This window comes from Electrophorus electricus, chromosome 8 (genome assembly GCF_013358815.1).
Source record: "Electrophorus electricus isolate fEleEle1 chromosome 8, fEleEle1.pri, whole genome shotgun sequence".
NCBI lineage: Eukaryota > Metazoa > Chordata > Actinopteri > Gymnotiformes > Gymnotidae > Electrophorus > Electrophorus electricus.
The window spans coordinates 22,787,367-22,810,544 of NC_049542.1; the positions used below are offsets into that span (position 1 = coordinate 22,787,367).

Here is a 23,178-nt window from a genome sequence, read left to right on the forward strand (position 1 = left end):
TGGTACTTTGTTCTTTATCCAATTAATGTAATAGAGTGGAACTGGAAAATGTCCTTTTTTGATTAGTCAGATGAAATCAGACAAACTCAAATAGAAAAAAAGTGTTCTACCGTGTCTAATACTTTACTAATCTGTGTGCTGTTTACTTAGAAATGTGTGTGTTATTAATTCATAATGACTCTATGTGTTGATAGCTAGCGTTAACAATTTATAACATGAACTTCCCTTAAGTTTATCATCCACCTGCAGCATGTGATGTTGAGACAACGAACTTGCCCATCTTAAAAGATACCGCAGAGAGCCCTGCCAGGGAGCAGAGGAATGACACGGGCTGCCCAGCTGGGCCTTTCACAACCCCTACAGCCTAGACTACAGCCAAGTCGCCAGGGCAAAGGGACTAAGAGGTCAGCCATTACTGACCACAGCACAATCAATGCTGGAGTGAGAAAAATGTATGAACTGTATATTAACAGGTTCTCCTTCAGGAGCAACTGGAAATAACAAATAATTGACTTATCCTTTGTAGCGGGGAAGGATAATGTCCTGCTATAGGTCATTTATAAACAAATTATCAACCATTATCGCATGCCTCATCAGGTTTGCTGGGATCATTAAAAAAGGCTTGCACAGAGCTATGAGGAAGACTGGGCATAATGACCGCAAAAGAGCAGAAAGACAAAAGCTCTTCTTTACACACCATTACTGAGCCTCTACAGTATCTTGTACTGTAATAAGGCAGGTCATTGGACCCTTGCAGCACTGCCCCAGAAAACCATTCTGGCATCAAATAGTTTCACATGAGGATTAACTCTGCCTTCTATTATTTAGTGACCTTCTACTTAGATGAAGGCTAATCCTTTGCATTCGTACATAGCTTGGTGTAATTACTTACGCCGATGCCAGGGGCTCTGTCCCACTCACAGCGAAACCAAAGGCAGCCTCTTGGTGCTCATCCTTAGCTGGCCCATGTGGGCGCAGTCACAGAACCAATTCCGACCTTACGCACACCTCTCCTGCTGCCGCGTCTGGAGCCAGATGGCAGGTGCTAGCTTCATGCTGTACTCAGTCCACGCCTGCTTTGTCAGATGCTCGTCATCCATTTTGGACGTGCTCTGCCAAGCCATTTGAAGCCTAATCAAGCGCTCAACGCAGCACTGTCGGGTCTCACCTCCCCCACACGTGCAAAGTCCATCACACTGCATGAACAATCACACATCCACGTGCTAAATCCATAATGTATTGAGCTGCTTCCCTCCCACCACAGCTGTATTGAATATGCTGCTCTTGACTGTGACCTGTTCTAGTCTGGAAGACATAGTGGAGTGGAGACACCTGTGTGACCATTAAATTGATAGCTATGATATAAAATGAAGCCAAGCTGATTTGTTCTTAGACGTCGGCACAGGCCATACTCTCTCAAACAGCATATTTGTGCAAATGGAATCCTGGCTGGTGAGTGACAGCTTGGAGGAACAGGCTTGCACCTTGAGGCGCTCTCTTCACCATCACTCCATTACAAATCAGACACTCGCTCCCCCAGTCTGGCCCACCTGAGGTTTGAATCACTTAACACTTAGAGATACTCATTACCTTGCCTGCCCAGGGTTTTTGCACAGCTTCTAATGTGGAACAGTGCTGAACAAGCACAGCAGGGCATGGCTGCACTAGATATTCACACTTCAGGTCTTACCTACTAATTGTGCATCAATGGCTACAAACCTACAAATTACACCAAAGGGAAGAAGAACATTTAGAACATACGAAACACCTTTAGAAAAATTCTAAGCATTTAGAATTTAGAGAGTCCTATATTGAAGTGTTTCAGTGAGAAACATTTAATGTCTAATAACTATATAACCCTTACTGTAGTATGGTTACATGAAATGTGTATTAATCTTTGCACTATAACATTTATTTTGCCTCAGTGATAACTGAGCTTGAGCTTTTCAAGTGGCTGTGGAAGAACATAGGTGACATTAAACTTAAAGCAGATTGAAACAGGAAGAGATGGAGGGAAAAGATATTCAGATAAAAAGGAGAAAAAGGAGAAAGGCAGAGAAACTGGGGGCCGGAAGGCCAGAGCGTCACCCACCCTCTCCAGCACTATAGGCCAGAATGGAGCGTGCCCGTGTCTGCTTGCCCTCTGTGTTCTTGCCCGAGCAGGTGTGTGAGCAGAGTGACCAGGACGTCCAGGGGCTCAGCACACAGTCCCTCAGGCAGGGCACCTCGCACAGCACAGGTATGGGCAGGATGGCATCACGACACAGCTGCATGTCCACAAACTCACCTGAGTATGGCAAGCGTGGAGCCAAATATAATCAGCACTTGAAATAAACATGGTAATATAGCCATACAAAAATGTACTGCTGTCATTTTAAAGCAATCTGCACACAGAATATAGCCCACATGTTATAGTTTGTTTTAATGGCTAATTAAAATGCACAGAAATCTATCATTAATTAAAACTGTCAGTGTAAAAAACTTCACTAAACTATGTTACACAATAGTTTTCCATGTGATTGTTACAACAGTACAGGATATAGTTCAGAGCTTTTTTTTTATGTCCTCAATCAATATTTTTTGGTAGCAGCTTTACATGGTAAGCTGTCACCCTGACATACCAAACTAACACTGGTTATAATTTGTGATGTCATTTTTTCCCACCGAGTGTTATGACACATTCTAATATAACCAAAAATCTGTCACTTGACCTAATTTGTCAAAGTTGACAAAAGTTTTTATGACAGTGGATGCTTATAAATGTTTATGTACATAGATGTTTATATGTGCATTAATGTCTCTTATGAAGGGCTTATGTAGCCTTCTAAACAATGCCCTTCAGAAATCTTACCAAAATGTGTTTTGATGGTCTAGTTTGTCAGGGTATGCTCTACATTTGAGATGTCAGACCACACAGGAAATTGGTACTGCACTCACAATCTAATCCCATGTCCTCTTTACTACATGCAATGCTCTACTTATGCACTGCAGAAACACATTCATGTCTTAATAAGCTTTCAGCTTTCAACAAAAGAATAGTGCATATATATGCATATAGGTCTTCTATATGCATATAGGTGTTCTTTCTAACACATGAATAGTGCATATATAAGCATATAGGTGTTCTTACATAAAATCTGCATATTCAGGAGCTCTAATATACCTGGATACCATACTAAGAATGAAACAGCTCTAATATGCACATATATCTTGAATATATTTCCTTAATGTGCAGTCTAATGCAGTAGAAAAGCCCAAAAGTACAGGGAGTAGGTTCAACTGTAGTTCACTCCCAGCCATGGACATGAATTCTGCATTATCTTGCTTCTCAGCTTGGATTCGCAGGAAATGGATGTGGCAGACATAGACACCGGAGAGCTGTTGGAGGCATGAATGAAGTCATGTACACTCCAGTCAAGCTAAGAGCCTTTTCACAGCAACATAAGTGGCAATCGCACCTCTGTCCCACACTGTGTTAGCACAGAAAGGTTTATCTTAGGGCTAAACCAGGAAGACCATAAAGTGCCCTGGGAGACCATCCATTTTGCTGGGCTAATAAAATCCTCATCATGTGCTAATAAAATCTACCAAACGCATACCAAAGATATTGGTTCTCAAAAAGACCAAAAAAGGATTAATTATTAGACCACTAAAAAAAACAGGTGGTCCACACTGAGGTCATCTGAAAGACCTTATTTTGGAAACCAGCCCCACTTAGGCTCTGTATGGGGTCCTGAATTGATTAGTCATACCCCACCCTGCCTTGGTCAGAAAGGACCACTAAAAAAATCCCAAACACTGACAATAAAAGTCACAGCATTGGATGACATGGTGGGACCCTGTGGGATAACCCAGATCTATTCTCATCAGCAGCAGACAACAGGAATCAATAAAGGGCCAGGAGGGCCAGGAGGGCCAGGAGGCCCAGGGACATGAGAGGGATGAGGACAGGACAGCTGGGAGGCAGTTAGTCCTCCTTCTGCTGTAGATGTGGATCCACATCCAAGAGGAAGCCTTCCATGGCAGGGGAAAATCATTACATCTCTTGTTTGACATTGATGATTTTCTTAAGGACAATTTTCTCTCTCTTTTGTGACAGTTTCTCATTAAAAGCAGAAAAGGTCAATAGATACTTTAACATATGTTACAAACATTTGTATCAGGAATTAAATTTGAATATCTCTATCCAGAATAATAAACTTATTTGTTTTTTAAATCACTAGTCATATCTAAAATAAAGCATTTCTAAAACGATCTTTATACATAATTTGATATATCAGGTACATGTTTGTGACATTTACAGTTCTATAAATGTTTGATGTTATCAGTTTATATAGCACAGATTTCTGAAAATCCCTCATCACCTGCATGCATGTATTGTCAATAGAAAAGTACTAGACACCGTCTGACATTGTTCATTTTTTGGGGGGTGGGGGTTGTCACGTCCAGAGGAGATTAATCTGGAGAAAGCAGGCTTGGATAAATTCAAGCTGACTTTGAGGTGTGCTGAGCTTTAATTTCATTCATAAGATGGAGCGAACACAGAGGACAGAACACCACGTTCAATGTCTCACTGAATATGAGGGAGGACAAAGAGAAAGAGGAGTGACTTTGGACAAATCCTATTATTTCTCTCTAAAGCAATGTACCTAGATTTAAACTACAACAAACTCTCAGCCATGGGAGGCAGACCCATGGAAAGAGGCAATAATAAATATTGTTTGAAATGCTAGTGTTTTCAAGTTTTCATACTCTGTATTCCTCCATCCACGAAATAAAAAAGAATCCCCATAGGCACCACTTTGAACATGTTAAATGTCTCTATGACCAGCTTTTAGTATACTTATCATATTTCAATATATCACGTGTGGAAAAGGTGGTCAAATAATGAGCATTCTATATGCATTGGGGTATTCTAAATACGCTCTCAGATGTGACGGTCTTCCAAGAACATAAGTCAGTTTAATAGAGACGTCTAATAGAAATAGGACATACAAGGAATGTCATAAGTGCAGGGCTGTACTATGGAGAAATAAAAAATGATGTTATTCCTTTGAGTTGCACGGGGGAGTAGTCATCACTACGGCAACAGCTGAGACACAGGCAGTAGGACTCTCAGCTGGCGAGAAATGGGGACAGCGATTATGAGACTCTGATTGAGATGCGCACACATCTGTGTGCTCACTATTTCTCCCTCCCTCTCTCTCTCCTATCTCTCCATCCTTCTCTTTCTCAATCTCTCTTCTATCTCTCTTTCTCCCTCCCTTGGGTGCTCATTAGCTGTGTGCATGCTGAGGTCGAATTTCCTGGTAATTGCTATGTCTGCACATCAAAATTCTCTTAAACAAGGAGAGAAATCTGCAGATGTGAAGTACAATCACAGTGCACACACTTAGAATTCATTCATTAATGTGCCCCTGTTTCAGTGACACATTTTACCAGAAAAACCACAGACGTCACAGAGCTGGCATTTCTATCGTAACAGTGTGATAATGATCTTCCTCAAATTCACCATCATCTAAGTTTATTTCTTTCTGATAAATTGTACTGAATTAATCTATTCAACTACAATACATTTATATCCTCCTGTTTCAGTCATTCAAAATTAATTTTTCACTTTGTTGAATCATTCAATCAGCTATGCTGCTCTATTCTGTATTAGATTAAATTAATTAGATTGGTTAAATTAGAATTCCAATTAAACTGCAATACATTTTTCCCTATCCCTCCTACTGGTCTTTCATCAAGCCGACCAAAACATTCATCCACAAAATCCCATTAAAAATGCATTAGTGCAACGTGTCTGGGTGTCTGACTTCCCCGAGATGCACTTAAAGCTAAGAGCTGAGAAAAAAAATGAAGCTTGAGAAGACCACCTTTCAGGCCTCCATGTTACTGTGGATAGAAACAGTTGAACACACATGATTAAACCTGAATAAGGCTGAAGAATTTATCACTAAAGACCTACAGGACAATGCCCCAGAGGCAGTGTTGTAATATTTATGTCCGCTTGCTATTATCATGGAGCTTGTCTGCGTAAGTATGTGTGTGTGTGTGTGTGTGTGTGTGTGTGTTTGTCAAAGGGACCTGGTAGTGATAATAGTAGGGTTTGGGGGGAATGTGGGTTGAGTAAACATCTTCCCCTCTGCCTTATGTGCCACTATTCAGTGTGAGCTACTGAAAAGCAACTCCTTGTCCATGGATGACTGTGCTGTAAGCTATTTACCACAGTTATAGGTATGTGTTTGTCCCTAGGAAAAGCATGTGCTTTTCTGATCTCACAGATGGCGCCTGCGTAGCTCAGCCACACTGCCTTGTAGCTATTCACTCAGCCCGATAATGACTGAACACTGGTGAACAGCCCAGAGCCTTTGGGCCAGTTAGAAAGCAGACTGCAATCGCACATGAGGCATGGGGTGTAGAGTGGTACAAGCCAGCAAACACACCGCTCATTGCTCTGAACTCCCCCCCCCCACCTTTGGCCACTCGAACAAAGAGGGCTACTACCAGCAGCTACAATAAAAACAGCAATTACCCCATTGGGTAGCAGATCAGAACAAAGGGCCTATGGATGGAGTTCATGAGCACATTTATCTGCGCAAGAACTGAACAGTCTGGATTTGTCACTGCATTTTCAGCCAAAGGTAGCCACAAAATGGGCCCTGAGCATCTCTACTGGGATTGTATAAAATGCTGTTTAATTAAAATGATTTGTTTCTATGGAATGACTCATAACACCTGGAGACTAGTTTTAGTTACAGTGCCCTGAAACCATCGCTTCACTTTTTCTGCTCTAAAACAATTTTCTTGTACGTGGGAGATTCTTACCATCGCTGTTGATGCATTGTACTTGTGGGTTCTGGGTACCGGGTCCACACTCTCTGTTATTATCAGGAATACATTCTTCCAGCCTCACCAGCAACCAGTCGTAGCAGCTGGGTTCCTCACATGGTATAGCTTCCGTCAGGTGGGGGCAGTTTCCTGCGCCACCCGTCGGCTCGTTCAGAACCTTCCTCTTCCTCAGTTTGAAACCTGCCATAAGCGCAGGCACATGGGAAGAATGGCTCATTAGTCACCCAGCACTCCCTGTCCCCCAATCATACCACATTTAACTCGACAGCCCATTAGGCAGAGAAGACAAAGGAAATTACTGGAACTGCTAAACATAATTATTATTATTCTTCATTCATTACAGCTTCCCTCCAAGGAGACTAACATGTTTAGCAAATCATTAATACAGTACAGCCTTGGAATGCGGGGTATGTGAGGCTGAACCTGGTGTTGGCCAAAGGTCACTGTAGTGAGCCCCCACCCTACAGCTCACCAGTCCCTGGGTCTAATCCCTGGGTCTAATCTTCTGCTGTCTGGAGCTGATAAGCAGGACCAGAGGGAGTCAGAAGGGGTCTGCAGGACCAAGATGGCCAAGGTGTCCATCTCTCTGATTATTTCTGTACTTCTCTCCCCACTGGCATTTTTTCAGCCTTGTGGTCGAAACAAAGGTCATTGTGTTAGAAAAACAAAGAGGGGTGGAGGAGATTGTGTCATGTGCTGCTAAACAGATCTAGAGGATGTGTGTGTGTGTGTGTGTGTGTGTGTGTGTGTGACACTACTCTGCCTGATTCCCTTTAAAATGCCCAGCACTGGGTGATGCTCCATTACTAGAATCTCTATGACTTAATGAGCACTGGGGGGCCATGACCCTGCAGTAGTGTTCCTGGAGCACATGAACACATCATTTGTGTGTCAATGTTAATGCAAGTCTTACTAGAAAATAAATACTATTAGTACAAATTAGATTAGTAATTACAAACAACTATTTATAAGTTTTTGAAGGACAAACATAAACACATTTGGATCCCTTCAAAGGAAGATAACTAAAGTTATAATGTCTGAGACACACCAATGTCTCTGTTGCTCTGAGATCCCAGTTCTATGAGACACATGTGCAACACAAAAAGACAAAGCACCCCGCTCCAGTCCCGTAGCCCATGGCATCTGGGGAGATGAGCGCATATCCGGATGTGAGCACCAGAGCATGCTGCCTCCCGAATGTGCAGGCGTATGCTGTAGAGCATGAGTATCGGAAGAAGGAGCATGCAAGATGGATATAGGGAGGGAATCCATCATTAAAATACACGGCGGAGAATTTGTTCCAGTTCTAGCCATTTGAGTCGCTTCATTAGGAGAGAGTCAATACACATTAACCGCTGCACAGGTTGCTGTCGCCGGCGTGATGAACGAGGCAGGCAGACAGCATGGCAGCTTCATCGCTGGACCAGCACTGACTGTGAGAACCAGCAAAGGGGATGCGAGCAGCTTTTATTTACTTCCTTCTCCATTTGTCAATCACACGTCTTCTCTCCATGAAGGACACACAAAAGAGGAAAAACCCCTTTTCTTATCTTTTTTAACCCCTTTAACCCTTAATCTGTGTCTGGTAGCCTCAAGGCTTTTGGGGACGTGCAGATTCCGATAAGCACCATAACACAGACACTGAAGGTGACACAGTTCAAGGAGCTCATGATGAGGCACATGATGTTTAACACTTAAAGAAAAGCCCCCTGATCCATTGCCTTACCATGAATGCAGTGAATGAGTGCATTGAAGTGGCCCAGGACATTACAGCAAAGCATTAAATACATAGTGCAGCTCCAGTTTGTAGCGGAATTCACCTTTCTTGGAGCTCTGGTCCTGACAGTTCTCAAACGTGCAGGGTCCCCAGGCACTCCAGGAAGAGACCTCACACTCCACTGGACATGGGATGTGACACAGCTGAGTGGTGTTGGGAGGAAGCCCTATACACAGGTCGCTGTTCACCGGCCGCGAAGCTGTGGAGAAATGAAATGCATGTATACAGCAGGCTGACATGGAGCTCTAGTGCAGAGGTACTACACTGCTGATCATTTGATCTCTGTGTGTGATGGACATACTAGTTTTATTTTACAATGTACTTGGAGACATGTTAATGTGCAGTGATAAGTCAAGTTTAAACATTTCTTAAGGTACACATTAAAAAATGATTATCAACCCATTACTCATTGTGGCTCAATGGAATTAAGGCAGAGAATGCATCACTTAATCTACCTTAAATGTATTTTTTGTTTTTTATTTTTATATCCAGAGACACATCCACCACATTTCATTTTTTTAAAATATATTTTAAGTGCATTATTTTTTCCATTTTATTTTTAGCTTCTTGTGTGTGCATGTCTACAGCACAGTAGGTGACTTTATGCAAGGTCACAGCTCTGATGGATGTCCCCATGACAGATCCTAACTTCATTCACATGCAAATTGCTCTGTGTGACCAAAAGGTGTGTGCCTTGATGGAGCTGGTTGTAAAAATGTGTGTGTGTGTGTGTGTGTGTGTGTGTGTGTGTGTGTGTGTGTGTGTGTGTGTGTGTGTGTGTGTGTGAGTGTGTGTGTGTGTGTGTGTGTGTGTGTTTGGGGGAGGTGGGGTGGTTAAGATGTGTAAAATAAAATGAGCTTTCAAGACAATTATTAATTCCTAAATAACTCATGAATAAAGGTAATCAAAGAAATTGTTAGACTAAGCTTGTTTAAGTGAGTTTAAAAGTGTGTTTTCAAATTAACTAATGCTATGATCCATTATCCAAGCATCACACCAAATTCAGAATGAACTCATCTGAAAACAGAGCAAACGCATCACCCCTAAAGAGACTGTAGAACAAATAAGCTCTGGAAAAATGTATTATTTAATTTAGTTGAATCCAATGTCCTATTTGTCTTTGCTTTTCAAGTATGTGATTGTCTTGCATTCCGATTTACAAAGGCCTGCCTCTGGTCGTGAGTCTCTATGAGCCCCTGCTATGGGTCCCATTAACCTAGCCTGATTAATGACTCTCTCCTTGCTGCCTGACTTTGCTCAGTTGGCACATGGCTTGCGCAGAGGCCAGATGGTTCAGGCTTTGCCACCTAGGGCTCACGCAGCCTAATTAGGGTGTCACTGTCCCATCGGGCCCTTGCCCCCAGGCACCAGTGCATGTGCAGGACCACCGTCATCATCATCACCATCGTCATCAATAACTCCATGCACCCACCATGGAGATCTGCATGGCAGCGGCATAAACAGTCATCGTGCTGAACCACTCGTGCAGGCCCCTCAACAGGGTGCCACTTCGATTACAGTCAGGGTGGAAACACAGCCAGGGTGGAACTAATGAACATCAGTGGTGCCGTTGCTTAAACACTGCCTTGCTTTCTCGCACTCCGGCTCTCTGCATCCGGGGCTGTGTTAATGGATAAAGACTGAAACATCTGGCATCTGGCAATCAGCAGCCCCCCCCACTGAGACAGGAAATCTCTCACTTTGCCCTCTCCTGCTCGTGCCACAACCAGCACGAATGGCAGAGCAGGGCACGGGAAGGAATGCCATCTCCACTGGCAGAGCAAAGCACTGTGAGCTGCTTTTGAAATGCAAAAAGCACGACTGCTTTCCAGCACCATTTTATGCATATTCATACTCTGAGCTCGGGAATCCGGCATTAATCCTCAAATGACTGGATCAGATTTGTGGTTCAAAAAAAGCTTTCCTATTCCCATGGCATCAACACATATGGGGATCACAATGATTATCGAGCCTACTGAGCATGTTAAATACTGCAGTGCAAAACATGGGGGGGGGGGGAGATGTGGCTAGCCTCCAGAATGTCCTACTAGAGCATTTAGCCGTCATTGCTGATAGAAAATGATCAGATTGATTTGGCATAAAACATACTGCTTGGCGTTATGTGAATCTGCATTCCATAATTGCTTCACATTAATATAAAGATCTGTGAATAAATCAGCACAGCAGTATATTACCCTGACATGGTCAATTACACGCAACCCCTGCTGTTAACTTAAGGTTCCCTGTTGAACCAAAAAAATCTGTGTGGTTTAACAAGCCCAAAATAATGGAGAGAAAGAAGAGTCATATCAGATGGGTCCAAAAGATAGAAGAAGTGAGGAAAGGAGACTCATGCAGTATACCAGGATTCTGAAGTTCATATCATAAAGACAAGAAAATCACAAGTGTGTCTGTACATGTGTCAGTGCTCCCCGCATGCTTGCTATGCATCTCATCAACAAGCCACAACTGGCACCTCACTGAGGCAGGCGGTGATGCCCAGCCCTTTCAACCTGTTCAGGGCCAAGGCAGCAGCCCTGCTGGGAGCAGCACTGCTCAGTGGAGAGGTACAGATTACAGACATGTTGCTATTTGAACAGATCTCTTCTCATGTAGTGTTCTCTCTCTCTATCTCTCTGGAGGAACCTGCACTGGCTCATGGATAGGGAGCAGCTGTGGCCATCTGAATAAGTCTTGTGAGAGGTCACTGGATCAGCGGACAGAGCAGATGGCAGGAGACTCTGCGTGTCAGTCTGAGAAAGAGTGCAGGCATGCTACCAGCTTCAGTGCCCAGCATGGGGTTACGGGGACCTCTTTGGCTATGTCACATCATACATAATGAGTGTGTGTATGTGTATGTATGTTTTCAATTTATTTAATTTTAGGTGGCATTAATGTACTAAAATACCAAAGCAACAAAGACAGCATGAACATATAACTTTATATATCTTTATTTTCTTTAATTATACCTATAACCCAGATTCAGATGACAGGTAGATGGAAGCAATACACATCTAGCGATTCACATCTTTTTCTCAGAATCAAAATTTGTACAAAATGCCATGATCTGAAAAGAGTATTCAAGATAATTACTCTCTCATTTACATTTTTATTTTTGTCTATGATTTCTACATGAGCTGAGACAGCACCTGCTGTTGTGTTCCTAATGGGCAGTGCTAACAGAGCTGGAGGAGTGAGCTTCTGCCCACTACGTTAGCACGTGTGCCAGGAGCCTAAGAACTTCAGGCAGCCTCAGCTACATTTTAGGTGGAGGAGGTTGGAGAGATGCAAACCAAACAGCAGGCATTTATACAAGTTGTCAAGCCCAGTTGCCTCTGAGAACCATCTATGATCTATGATCAAGTTAGTGTCTGTCATTATGCCTGGGTTGTTTGCATAAAGCAGTCAGGTGTAAAGGTTACCTTCTTTGCTCTTGAGGGAGTTGAGGTTGGATTGGAAGTCAGAGGGAGCCTGAACACAGTACACCTCCCTATTCTGGATCCCACCTCCGCATAGCCCTGTCTGGTTGCCCCGACGACGGTCCTGTTGGCTGAGGAGCACATCCACCCGGCATTCACTCCACTCCGTGGTCTTCCAGGTATAACTGTATAGAGTGAGAGAGAGAGTGAGTGTTGGAGGAATATTACCAATCTCATTTACTCTTCTAATCATCTCCCACAGCAAAATCTGACACCTGAGTACTAGGTGTAAATCCAGCACAGGGGATTTTGCCATCCCCTTGTCTTACTTCCCATAGTAGACATGAAAGGACACCCTGTGGCCTTCGTCCTACTGTGTATGTGAATGCCACAGCAGTTCTCCTGCTATGAAGTGGGGCTATGAAGGTAGTTTACTCTCAGACAGACTAGTTTAGGGCTACTCAGTTTCAGTCAAAGCTTTATTATTGAGCTACAGCACGTCTAGTGCCTGGGCTTCACCTTTTTGTTTGTTCATAATAGCAGAGCGTGATTCAAGCAGAGGAACTGCAAACAAATGAGAGAGCTGCATATTCCTTGGGAGGCAAAATTAGAGAGACATCTCACTCATATTTAATGGGGGAAATTTTATTGCATGCTGTCTGATTTTTTATGTATTTTTTAATGTATTTTTTAAATGTTTTTTTTTATGTATTTTTCATCATAATCGTTTGTCAGAGACTGGGGAGAATCGCCTACAGCATCAAAAACTTCTATTAGATTATTAGACAGAAAAAGGGGAACAATAAAAAACAAACTCAGATCTGGATGCTGTTTAATTCATTTGAATGGATGTGTCCCTGAAATATGCAAGCAAAATGATTTAGGTTTTCCTCTTGACTCATGTTATCACTGCTGTTAATGTCATCACCAAATGAGTTCTGTCTAAATGAAGTCCTAATGATGAACAGAGCATAAGTAGTGATGGGTGGGTGTGAATTCAGTAGACACTGTTTGTAGGAGAGCTTTGAAGACCAGCATATAAACAGCTGACCTCTGCTTAGCCTTTGCAGATGTGTTCAAACCTGAGGATAAGCTTCAGGGGGCTTGGGGAAAGGTTAATGGCAGCATGGAGCCTCACAATAACTACAAAAAGTGTCCAGGTTTGTGTACAGAATACATACAATTCTGGCATGCATGGTCATTTGTTATAGTTTCAACATATAATGAGAAACATCCAGACATTTCAGTTAAAAGATCCAATAAAGTACAAGTTCCCAGAGAGAAAAACAGAAAAACAGAAGAGTCAGGAATCACATATGATGACACAGTGACCAATCTGTTGTTCAGTGATTGTGACAAATATGCGGACCGGGTTAGGAGTCTCAGTAACCAACAGCTTCACACCTACTGTCACACACACTTTTGTATGTGAGAAGCCACTCCAATCCTGACCATCCCATTGCTCCACTCTGACAACACTCATCAATTCTGCACCTGTAGATAATCGTAGACTCATCAGGGCCTGTGCATATATATACTGCCAGCTTTTCTTCTCAGTCTTTTGAGCATTTCTGAACAAATCTTTCCTGCCATCTAGACTTCCTTTTGATCTTGTTTTAGCCCTGTGGTTCTTGTTGTTTTGTGATTATGGCTATGCTTATAGTTAACCTGGCTGTGTGGACCCTGCTGCTTTTATTGACATAGCCTCACAGATTAGATTAAGGAAACATACAAGCAACTTGCCTGTATCTCCTGTATGCTCCATGACTCTTCCTGCAAATATTTCTCTCCTTTCATTAGATTTAAGGGACTATTTTTGATGTCTTAAAGGGAAATAAACTTCTAATGTTTCTGATGGAACAAATAAAAACTATCAAAAAAGAAAAAGAAAAATGTCTTGAAAAAAAGTTAAATTATCTTGGTGTATTCCTTCAAAATAAAAAAATAATGAACATGAGGTAGATAAGTGAGATATTCTAAGGTTTGAGTCGTTTCTGGACCTGGTGACAGCATTCAGCATGAGGAACTCTCAGCAGAGCTGTAAAGGTATGATGGGGATCTGAGGTGACATCACCTTCCTGGCTTTTGCAAGCTACCTTAGTGGGACCTGTGTCCAGCTGGGGCATTTTCTGACTGACACACATTCCCATCCCATGCTGGCTGTGGGATTCCGTACGGCATGCTGATGAGCGATGGAGCCCGGAATGACCATCTGTGCTGAGGATTGGATTAGACGCTGCGTGGTCTGTCCTCTAAGACACTCCCCATTCATCACCTCCCGCATCCAGGCTGGCATCATGCCAGCATGGCAGCCCTCTGCCCCCCCTCCCTTCAGCTCCTCCAGTGGGCCCCCACAGGCCTGCCTCCATACCCCACCCCGCCTCCACCCATTAATCCCTCCATCTGTATTTTTCACCACACAAACTGCACAAAAGCCCCCCAACAGACAACGGGCATGAAGTGAGGCTTATTATTGTTCTACCCACTGTTAACACCAGGCCAAATGGCTGTTACTACAGCACCAAACATACCTCAGCATGTAACAACCATTCAGCATCAATAAACCCACTGAGAAGACAATGTGTCTCGGATATAAGCAATGCACTTGGCTTAAATCAACGTAATTTTCAGTAGGGTTTTTTTGTTGTTGTTGTTTGGCTAAAGAAGCTAGCTGAATTGCGATTTTAGTGAAAAAGCAAGGCCCACGTGACTTACGCTATGCATGGCAGGATCCCGTCACCCTGAGGGGTGCATGTCTCAGACTCCTCCAGGTGGGGGCACTCTGTTCCTCCACCCACGTTGAACTGCTGGATGCGGCGTATACGCGTCCGCTTGCCCTTGGGCCCATTGGGCTCGTAGCATTCCTTTGAGCAGGCCGACCAGTCAGACCACTCTGTCACCTCACAGTCCTTGGTGATAACACAGGCTTGGTATGTCACAGGAAGGGTCTGCTCATGGCACAGGCTGCAGAAGAGAAAACCAGGCCTGTTAGAAATCCTCAGCTTCCTCCAGGTCTTATGTTTGAACCAAAAGATGAAAACATGTATGCTCATGAATTACTACATAAGGTCTATTGTACAGCACTTTTCCTTAAAAAGCCTAACAAGAAAAGGATGTCTCCAAAGTATAAATTCTGACTTTTAAAATTGGAAACACACTTTAATAAGTTATGGAAGTTTATTAGAAAACTCCAATTTTGCACTTATTTAGGAGCCCACCTTTCCAGAGCTCATTGATCCAGCATGGTAGTGGTGAGCTAGAGAGAATCAAGGATCAAGTATCTCATTGCTCTTCTGTTAATGGAGAACCTTCATAGTCCCCAAAATAAAACACCAGGTCAGTGTTTCTTGATCAAGTCTTAGGGGTCAATCAGTGGGTTCCTTGTTTTTACTCTAATGTTGCTTCCACACCTTTGTTTTTATTAGCTTGGTCCAGGCTTGTGGAGAGATGAGTTTGCAAAAATGTGGACTGAACTGGGTTGAGAAACACATCTGTAGGGTACATGTGACTGGCACTATCCTTCCAAAAGACATAAATATTATCTTCTCAAAGCTGGAATCAAAACAGCAGCATAATGGAATCTGGAATATTGTGATTGCACAAAATCCCCAAAGATATCAATTTTAATGCTGCTAACTCTCTGACCCAGATTCTCACCAGGATTTCACTCTTTGAGCATATTTGCCTAGTTATTTTTGTAAGAAGCTGTTTGCTGTTCAATATAGATATGGACCAACTTATGACTTTAATGAATTTTAATTAAAAGGCATCAAAACCCCTGCTCCCTGGCATATTTGGCAAGGGGGTGGCATGATTAAGAATGTTCTCCTCTGTAGGTCCTTAGAGACATGCAGGTGGCAGAATTTCACTTTCTGCTGGGTCCTAATTACCCAGTAGAAATCAGGGGGTTGGTTGGATCAAAAACTGCCTAATGCTAGAAGTGCTTTGAAAACACCAAGCAAAAGCAGTCCATAAGATAATGGAGAGACCAATTTGAACTCTCTCTTTGAAAGAAGGTAGGGGAATAAGGTACCACCACAATGTTCAAGATCACAGCAGGTGCTTTTTAACATGACTTTTGCTTGTGCCACCACACAACCACACAAATGGACAGACACAGATGTACATGATTGCTTCTGTGCACAGTCCACATTAATATGGTTACCAGTGTCAGCTAAGCCTCTTTGAGGCCTTCTGCCTTCTGTGATGTCACCAAGTAGCTCTAAAGCACTGGCTGTAACACTGCTTTTGTCTTCAGCACACAACCGCTCATAACACAGTACCACAGGCAAACAATCTTATTCACTGTGCAGAAGCATAGGTTAGGTTTAGGTAGAATTTTAGAGAGTTCAATCAATTTCAGAGTAATAAGCAAAAAAAAAAAAAAAAGATCCAAATATTTTGAAACAATATATATTGAAACAATAAGATAAGGAAAGGAAATACAAAAGGTTACCTCAGCCATTCCAGGAAAGAGACTCTAGAGAACAGAAATAGATCATACTTCTCAGAACCCAACAAAACCATGGCTTGAGCTACCATCCATCCTTTGCAATGCCATTTAGCAGGGGCAGAGAAAATTTCATGCTTCTCATGGAAGGCTTAAAAAGGCATCAAATGATAAAGTAAAATAACAGGCCATTTCAAATTAACGGTATTTTAACCTCATAATCCCTTTGACTATATGTCGATGATCATGGTTTGTTTTTGAGTGGTGTTTATCTATAGGACGTTTTTATTTATATGGCTTGAACAATAACAATTTAATCTCAGTAAAAGATTAGCTTGCACTCATGTTTAGGGGAATTATCAAACTGACAACACATCTTTTTCACATGTACACCAAGGTTGGCAATCATTTTATAGGACAGTGTAAAGGTCAGGACTGCTGTTTCACCATGAGTCAGACTTTATGTTGCTTGATCTAATGTCAATAAAGATTGCTGTGAATGACCCAAACTGGTTTATGTAAGATCCCAGTTTTGCAATCTTCTTATGTTTGGTTTTGTCACTGGTAGATAATCCCAGTGTTCCCATGAGAGCCTCCTTTCCAAACCTGCAGATTTTCAAAGCATCTACCATGATACCTACTATAACTCAACACATCAGCTGACAAAGAATAAAATTATTATAGCAAGTCTATTCTAGAAGAAGGGATAGATATTTTTGATGGCAATAAAATGACTAAATGGCTATAATAGATAAAAGGCCATTGTAATGAGAACATTGCTCAGACCTGCAGCCTAGAATGAAGCAGGAATACCTTACTGCTTAATTTTTACAGCGTCATTTCAATTTACTATTTGAGTCTACATGAAAACAGACTATTTTACAGTTTTACTTCAAAGACAATGCTAATTAAAAATTAAATCAGAAGTCAGCCATAATAAGAAATGGAACCTATAAAATAGGTTGTGCAAATTCACATTAAATGTCCTCTGTCTTGAGATCTATTAGATGCAAAGTCTTTCTTTGCACAGGTACTCTCCTTTTACATGTGTGTGACTGTATGTGTGTGCATGTGATGAGGAGAACTTGATAACCACTGTGCGTTCCTGGACTGGAAGACATGATGAGGGGATAAACTGAAGTGAATAAAGATCATTCTTTGGCATCCAGGTAGCTGGCTAGAGTTAAGTTCACAGGCCAGAATGGGAGCTGGAGGAGGGATGCTTGTCATAACTCTACACCTCTGCATTCACATGCATACAGACCATCATTTGTATGTTCCTGGAGTCATGTAGTTCTCAGTATGGTAAGAGCATATTCCCATAAAGTACAATGACCTCAGAGCTGCTCACATCTAGTTCCAGCAATGTTGGAATGCACTGTGGCTGTAGGATGTGACAGGAAGGTGAGACCAGTGTCAGTAAAACCCACCTCAGCGCTGCAGTGCTTCCGTTCCTGTGCACACACATCACCTCCCTGGTCTGGTAGCCCACCTGCAGGTCCCAGAACTTGCCGCCCTGCCGGTTTTGTCGGTTCCTCGTGCGCTTCTTTTTAATAAGCTCTCGGGTTTCTGGGTCCTTCACCCTTTCTCTGTCCCTTTGCCTCTGCCTCACACGCTCTCCTTTTGCCTCCTTTTTCTCTTTGTTCTTGCGCCGTTTGGCCTGCCGCTCCTGCCTCGTCTGACGGTCCGGCTGGTCGGCTCGGTCTAGGCGTCTCAGTCTGTCTGGGCGTTTTGGTCTGTCAGGACGTTTTAGCCTGTCTGCACGATTTGGTCTATCTGGGCGATTCAGTCTATCTGGGTGATCTGGTCTATCTGGACGTTTTGGTCTGTCTGAACGTTTCGGTCTGTCTGGACGTTTTGGTCTGTCAGGATGCTTAGGTTGGTCAGGTCGGTCGGGCCTATCCAGATGTTTGGGATGGTCTTGGGGCACCTGACGGGCCTCCCTTGAAGGCACCAAGCTGCAGGGCCCCCAGGCCCCCACCCTGAGGCTGTGCACACTCTCCTCCCCCTCACAGGGCACCAGTTCACAGGTGCGCAACTCTGTCAGGTTAGGGCAGGCTGAGCCCCTGAACAAGGGCGGGGCCAGGACTGAGCGTACGCGGTTCTGCAGGCCTGTGCCACATGTCTTGGAGCATGAGGTCCAGGGCGAGAATTCTGATACAACGCAGTCCCGTGGGCAGGGAATGAGGCAGGCCTGCTCCAGCCGCGGCTTGGGCTCAAAGTACTCACAGATGGCGTCGTTGGCAGGCTCGCCATCTGTCTTCTGCACACAGCTCACCTCACGCGTCTGTATGCCCTCCTCGCCCCGCGTACACACTGGCGGCCGTGGCACCCCGGGCTTGTGCAGTGAGATGGGCACGCACTGGTTCCACGCACCCAGCTGCCAGTCATACAACTCCTTGTGCCAGTCGCAGACACGAAAGCATTTCTGCTGGTTGTCAGGCCGCTTGCTCTGAGGACAGTTGGTGTGTAGGGTGGTCCAGCCCTCAGAGTGGGCACACCACACTGCTCGGCTCTGACTCCCACCTGGACCACACTCACTACCCATACACCTGCCCCAGGGCCCTGCAAAAGAGAGTGGAGAAGAATTACTCATTTTACTGAATCAGAGTCTTTGTATTGCCAGTTATTCAATATGTAAATTAACTTGATCAATTTGTGCCGAAGGTCATTGGAAATGGCAAACTTGTCTCCTTTAAAGCTATCATGTGTTAAGCAAATTAGAACAAATTAGACAGAAAAGGACTTTTCTCATGTCTGTCGTGAATGCTTCTTTCCGATAACCTGATTGCACTTCCACTTTCCATTTAGAGGGTTAAATTAATGGTATTGGTACACATGTGCTTAGGACAATAAAACAATTAGGAGCCAAACACATGAAATACCATTGAACCAAATAATCATTGCCTAAATCAATATTCCTGTACTCTCAGGAATGCTATAATGCACTCGGGGAGAGGTAAGTGTTCCTTGTATAACAGGTAGTAGCTGGCTGTTGCTAGTAATGGATACAAGCAGGACGTTTTTGCGTAAGCTGAGGAAAATCATAACTGGCCTTGAGAGGGACAGAAAAAAAGGGAAGACAAAGAGAGACAGATAGAGGTATCACTGGCTCAGGAAAAGGCAAAAAAGTGAAGAAGCGGCTCCTCTTCTCTCTCCACTCTTGCACACTTCACACTTCACTTTATAGGTTCCTAAAATGAGGTCAGCAGGTCAGTAAAGGGGAGCTTATGCAGTGGAGTTACAGCTGTTGAATGCACTCATCTACTTTTGTAAAAGCAGTTCATGATGCAGAAAACAATGGCCTTTCTTTTACTCTCTGCTTTTTTTTCCTTCTCTTTTGTAAAAAAATATTTACGATCACGGTTGCCTGAAGTTTGAACATGAACGGTTCTCTTTTATGTCAACTCAAGGCTGAGGGCTTGCTGCAAAGTGCTAGTTTTCCTGAACAGCAAATCAGATATGCAGGGCTGTGCTGTCAGCGTTGTCCTCCCAGTCATGGCTCTGTAAGACTGCTGTCTCAGTATTCCTGTAGCCAGGCCATAAAGTAGCTGGGCTAGGGAGTGATTTAGTAGGGGTAGGGGGAACTGGGCTGTTTGAAGCACTGCTTTATGGCTCCACTCGATAAGGATGAGGCAGGCCAATGAAAATGTCAGCGGAAGAAGCGGCGGGCAGAATTAGCCTCCAGCTGAAGCTGCAGCTGCCCGGTCGATAGAGATCAATACTAACCACGAGAAACGGGCCTGGACACAGGAGACCCAGTCCCAGTATCCGCACTCTATGCAGGTTTCACACTCAGGCAGAGTCAATGCAACTCTCACCACAGAAGGAGATTGCTATGTCACCACAGAAGGAGATTGCTATGAAGCACTGACCTTTTCAAAACAAAAGCTTGAAGACATAATACTGCCCCCCCCCCCTTTTTTTTATCTATCAGACAAGGTAAACATAAGATGCTGACTAAAGTCATATTGTGGTCAGTAATTTACATCTCTTTCCCTAAGCACTTTGTCACATGGTTAGCTGAGGTCAACATGCGTTTCTCCTGAGAAATTAACATTGATTTGATTCTTCAGGGCAGAAAGAGAGCAGAGAGAGATGAGAATTTCACTCATCGTTCATGCCATTGAGCACTCTCGGTGAGTCAAGGTTTATCATGTTAACCAGTGCTCTATCATGGGAGTGGTGTGATGTGTTTAGAGGTGTAACACATTAGCTTTCCCCGGAGAGAGTGGAGGCCTCTTCTCCCAGAGCCCATCCTGATGCTTAGAGTAATTTATGAGCATGTCACAGGGTGACGTTGTTATCCACAGACCACAGGACACCAGTGAGGGGCACACTTTAATAGGATGCAGAACTGGGCAGCACACCCACTATCCACTGCCAAAATGAACAAAAAAAAAAAAAGACAGAGGCAGACAGAGAGAAAGAATCGGTATAGTGATTATGGATTGACACATTCATTGCTTCTACCCAGTGGTACTGTGGTTATTTTATTATAATTAGAGAGAATTTTAAAAAATGAGATTTTTTTAAAAATAGCTGAACTGGAGAGCAATTGCAGGATTTGTGAGAGAATAAAAGGTGTAATGTGCTAGAAGTAAGAAAAGGGAGAGTAGAGAAGATACAATCATATTGTACTACATATATATTATTTTAAATACCTTGTACATCCAGATCATATTTTTCTGAGATCCTTGTGATTGTATTGTATTTTTTTTATTGTTTAAATGGGTGGCATAGGCACCATTAAGTGAGCTCCTATTCTTTTCTCTACTCACTGCATTTCCACTCACCCATGCAAATATCAGCATGCAACCTGCATTCACTGCTCCCATGCCTGCAGAAGCACAGCAAAAATCCCCAGCATTGAGTCAACACCCACTCTGAACATGCCTCTGTAGGTCTGCCAGCAAGCCTCGCACATGTGAATGTGAAAAACTCACAAATGGCATTTCCATAGCATTTCGCATAAACTCCAGTGGTTAAAACCAATAGAATACACTGTAAATTTCATTAGCAGAGTCATTCATAGCTCATCCTCTTTCTTGTGAATATACAATACTGTTGCAAATTCATTACTTTCTCTCATCTCAATTGCAAAACAATTATAATCTCCACATTATTAATTTTGTGGCCTCAATCAGGGCACTTCACAGCCCGGTGTACGGGAACGGAGGAAAGAAGGTCATCGTCTGAGTGGAGGAAGTGATTTGGGGGACTGAGAGCCTGCAACACATGTGTTTTATTCACAGATAAGATTATGTGGTCTGCTTAGTGCCTATCTGAGTCTCTGCTGGAGACTGCCAAAGGGAGGAGGGTGAGCAAACATAAGGATGGGAACTGGGGAGTGAGGAGTGGTGAGAACTGGAGATCTCCCATGGCTTATCATCTCTACTGTTTGCCAGGGGAAAAAATGACAGGGAAAGGGAGAGAGAGAGAGAGAGAGAGAGAGAGAGAGAGAGAGAGAGAGAGAGAGAGATGTGCAAAATCATTTCCAAAGGAGTAATGAGATTTCTCCTCCACGTCCTCTGCTCTTCAGCTTGTGTGCCCTCCCACAGTGCCAGGCTGAAGCTGGCATTTACCAGAGAAAATAGGAAGCAGTGAGAGCCATGCTCCCTGCCAGCCACAAGCTGGACACAGACGCTTTGAACCGGAGGAGGTGTGGCGGATGGATGCTCTGTAGCTGGGCACCCTGCACACACTCACGCAACGCACGTGCACATGCGCATGCACACCCACACGACCAGTGACTGAGTGAGAAAAGGTCAGATGCATCTTTACTGACTACTGTTCATATCTGCATGAAAACATTTCATTATTGCATGCTTCTTGTCACGTGAAACATGGAAATTATCAACACACACACACACACACACACACACACATACACACACAAACACACACACACACACACACACACACACACACACACACACACACACACATATACACACACACACACACATATATATATATATATATATATATATATATATATATATATATATATATATATATATATATATATATATATATATGTGTGTGTGTGTGTGTGTGTGTGTGTGTGTGTGTGTGTGTGTATAATTTGTGGCCCTTCATAAACATAAATAAATAAATAAATTATATATATATATATATATATATATATATATATATATATATATATATATATTTTTTTTTTTTTTTATATTTTTTTTTTTCCCTGTTCCTCATCCACCTGACAGGAAGGGCCACATTGAGGGCATGCATTCAACAGCTCCTAGATACCTCCCACATAGCAGGACTTGGCTAGCACGCCCCCATCTCTCCAATACACAAGTAGCCAACATGCCCACCCACCATCATGCCCTAATCATCTCACATGGCTTTGTCAGACCAGGATATGGTGAATGAACACCTCTCCCTGCCAGCACACACCCCACAGTCATCCACAGGCTACCGCAGACTTGGCTGTACACCTACCTTTTCACTGCGTGTTTAATATTCACTTCAACTCTTAGCAATAGGGGGACAGGGTCCATTTGCATAGTTATCTCGCATTTGTGTCAGTAGCACAGAGGGAGTTCTTTCCATCTGGTGTAGCAATGGCTTTGCATCACTTCTCACAGTGAGCCACTGCTGAGACATACAATGTGGAGCAGGGAGTAAAACGAAGCGATCCAGACACAGGACCCAGG

The 23,178-nt window shown here is 43.2% G+C and overlaps 1 protein-coding gene across 3 annotated transcripts in view; it reads right to left on the reverse strand.

Moving 5' to 3' along the window:
• The window catches only part of thsd7aa (thrombospondin, type I, domain containing 7Aa), a 76,677-nt gene that overhangs the window by 25,356 nt on the left and 28,143 nt on the right, over positions 1-23,178 (reverse strand). For all 3 annotated transcript variants that reach the window (XM_027010134.2, XM_027010133.2, XM_027010135.2), the window contains exons 2-7: positions 17,929-19,063; positions 14,764-15,012; positions 12,052-12,233; positions 8,673-8,828; positions 6,829-7,032; positions 2,093-2,287 (exon numbers count right to left, since the gene is read on the reverse strand). In XM_027010134.2, the coding sequence (XP_026865935.2) occupies positions 2,093-2,287; positions 6,829-7,032; positions 8,673-8,828; positions 12,052-12,233; positions 14,764-15,012; positions 17,929-19,063 (2,121 nt within the window). The remainder of the gene's footprint in view (positions 1-2,092; positions 2,288-6,828; positions 7,033-8,672; positions 8,829-12,051; positions 12,234-14,763; positions 15,013-17,928; positions 19,064-23,178) is intronic.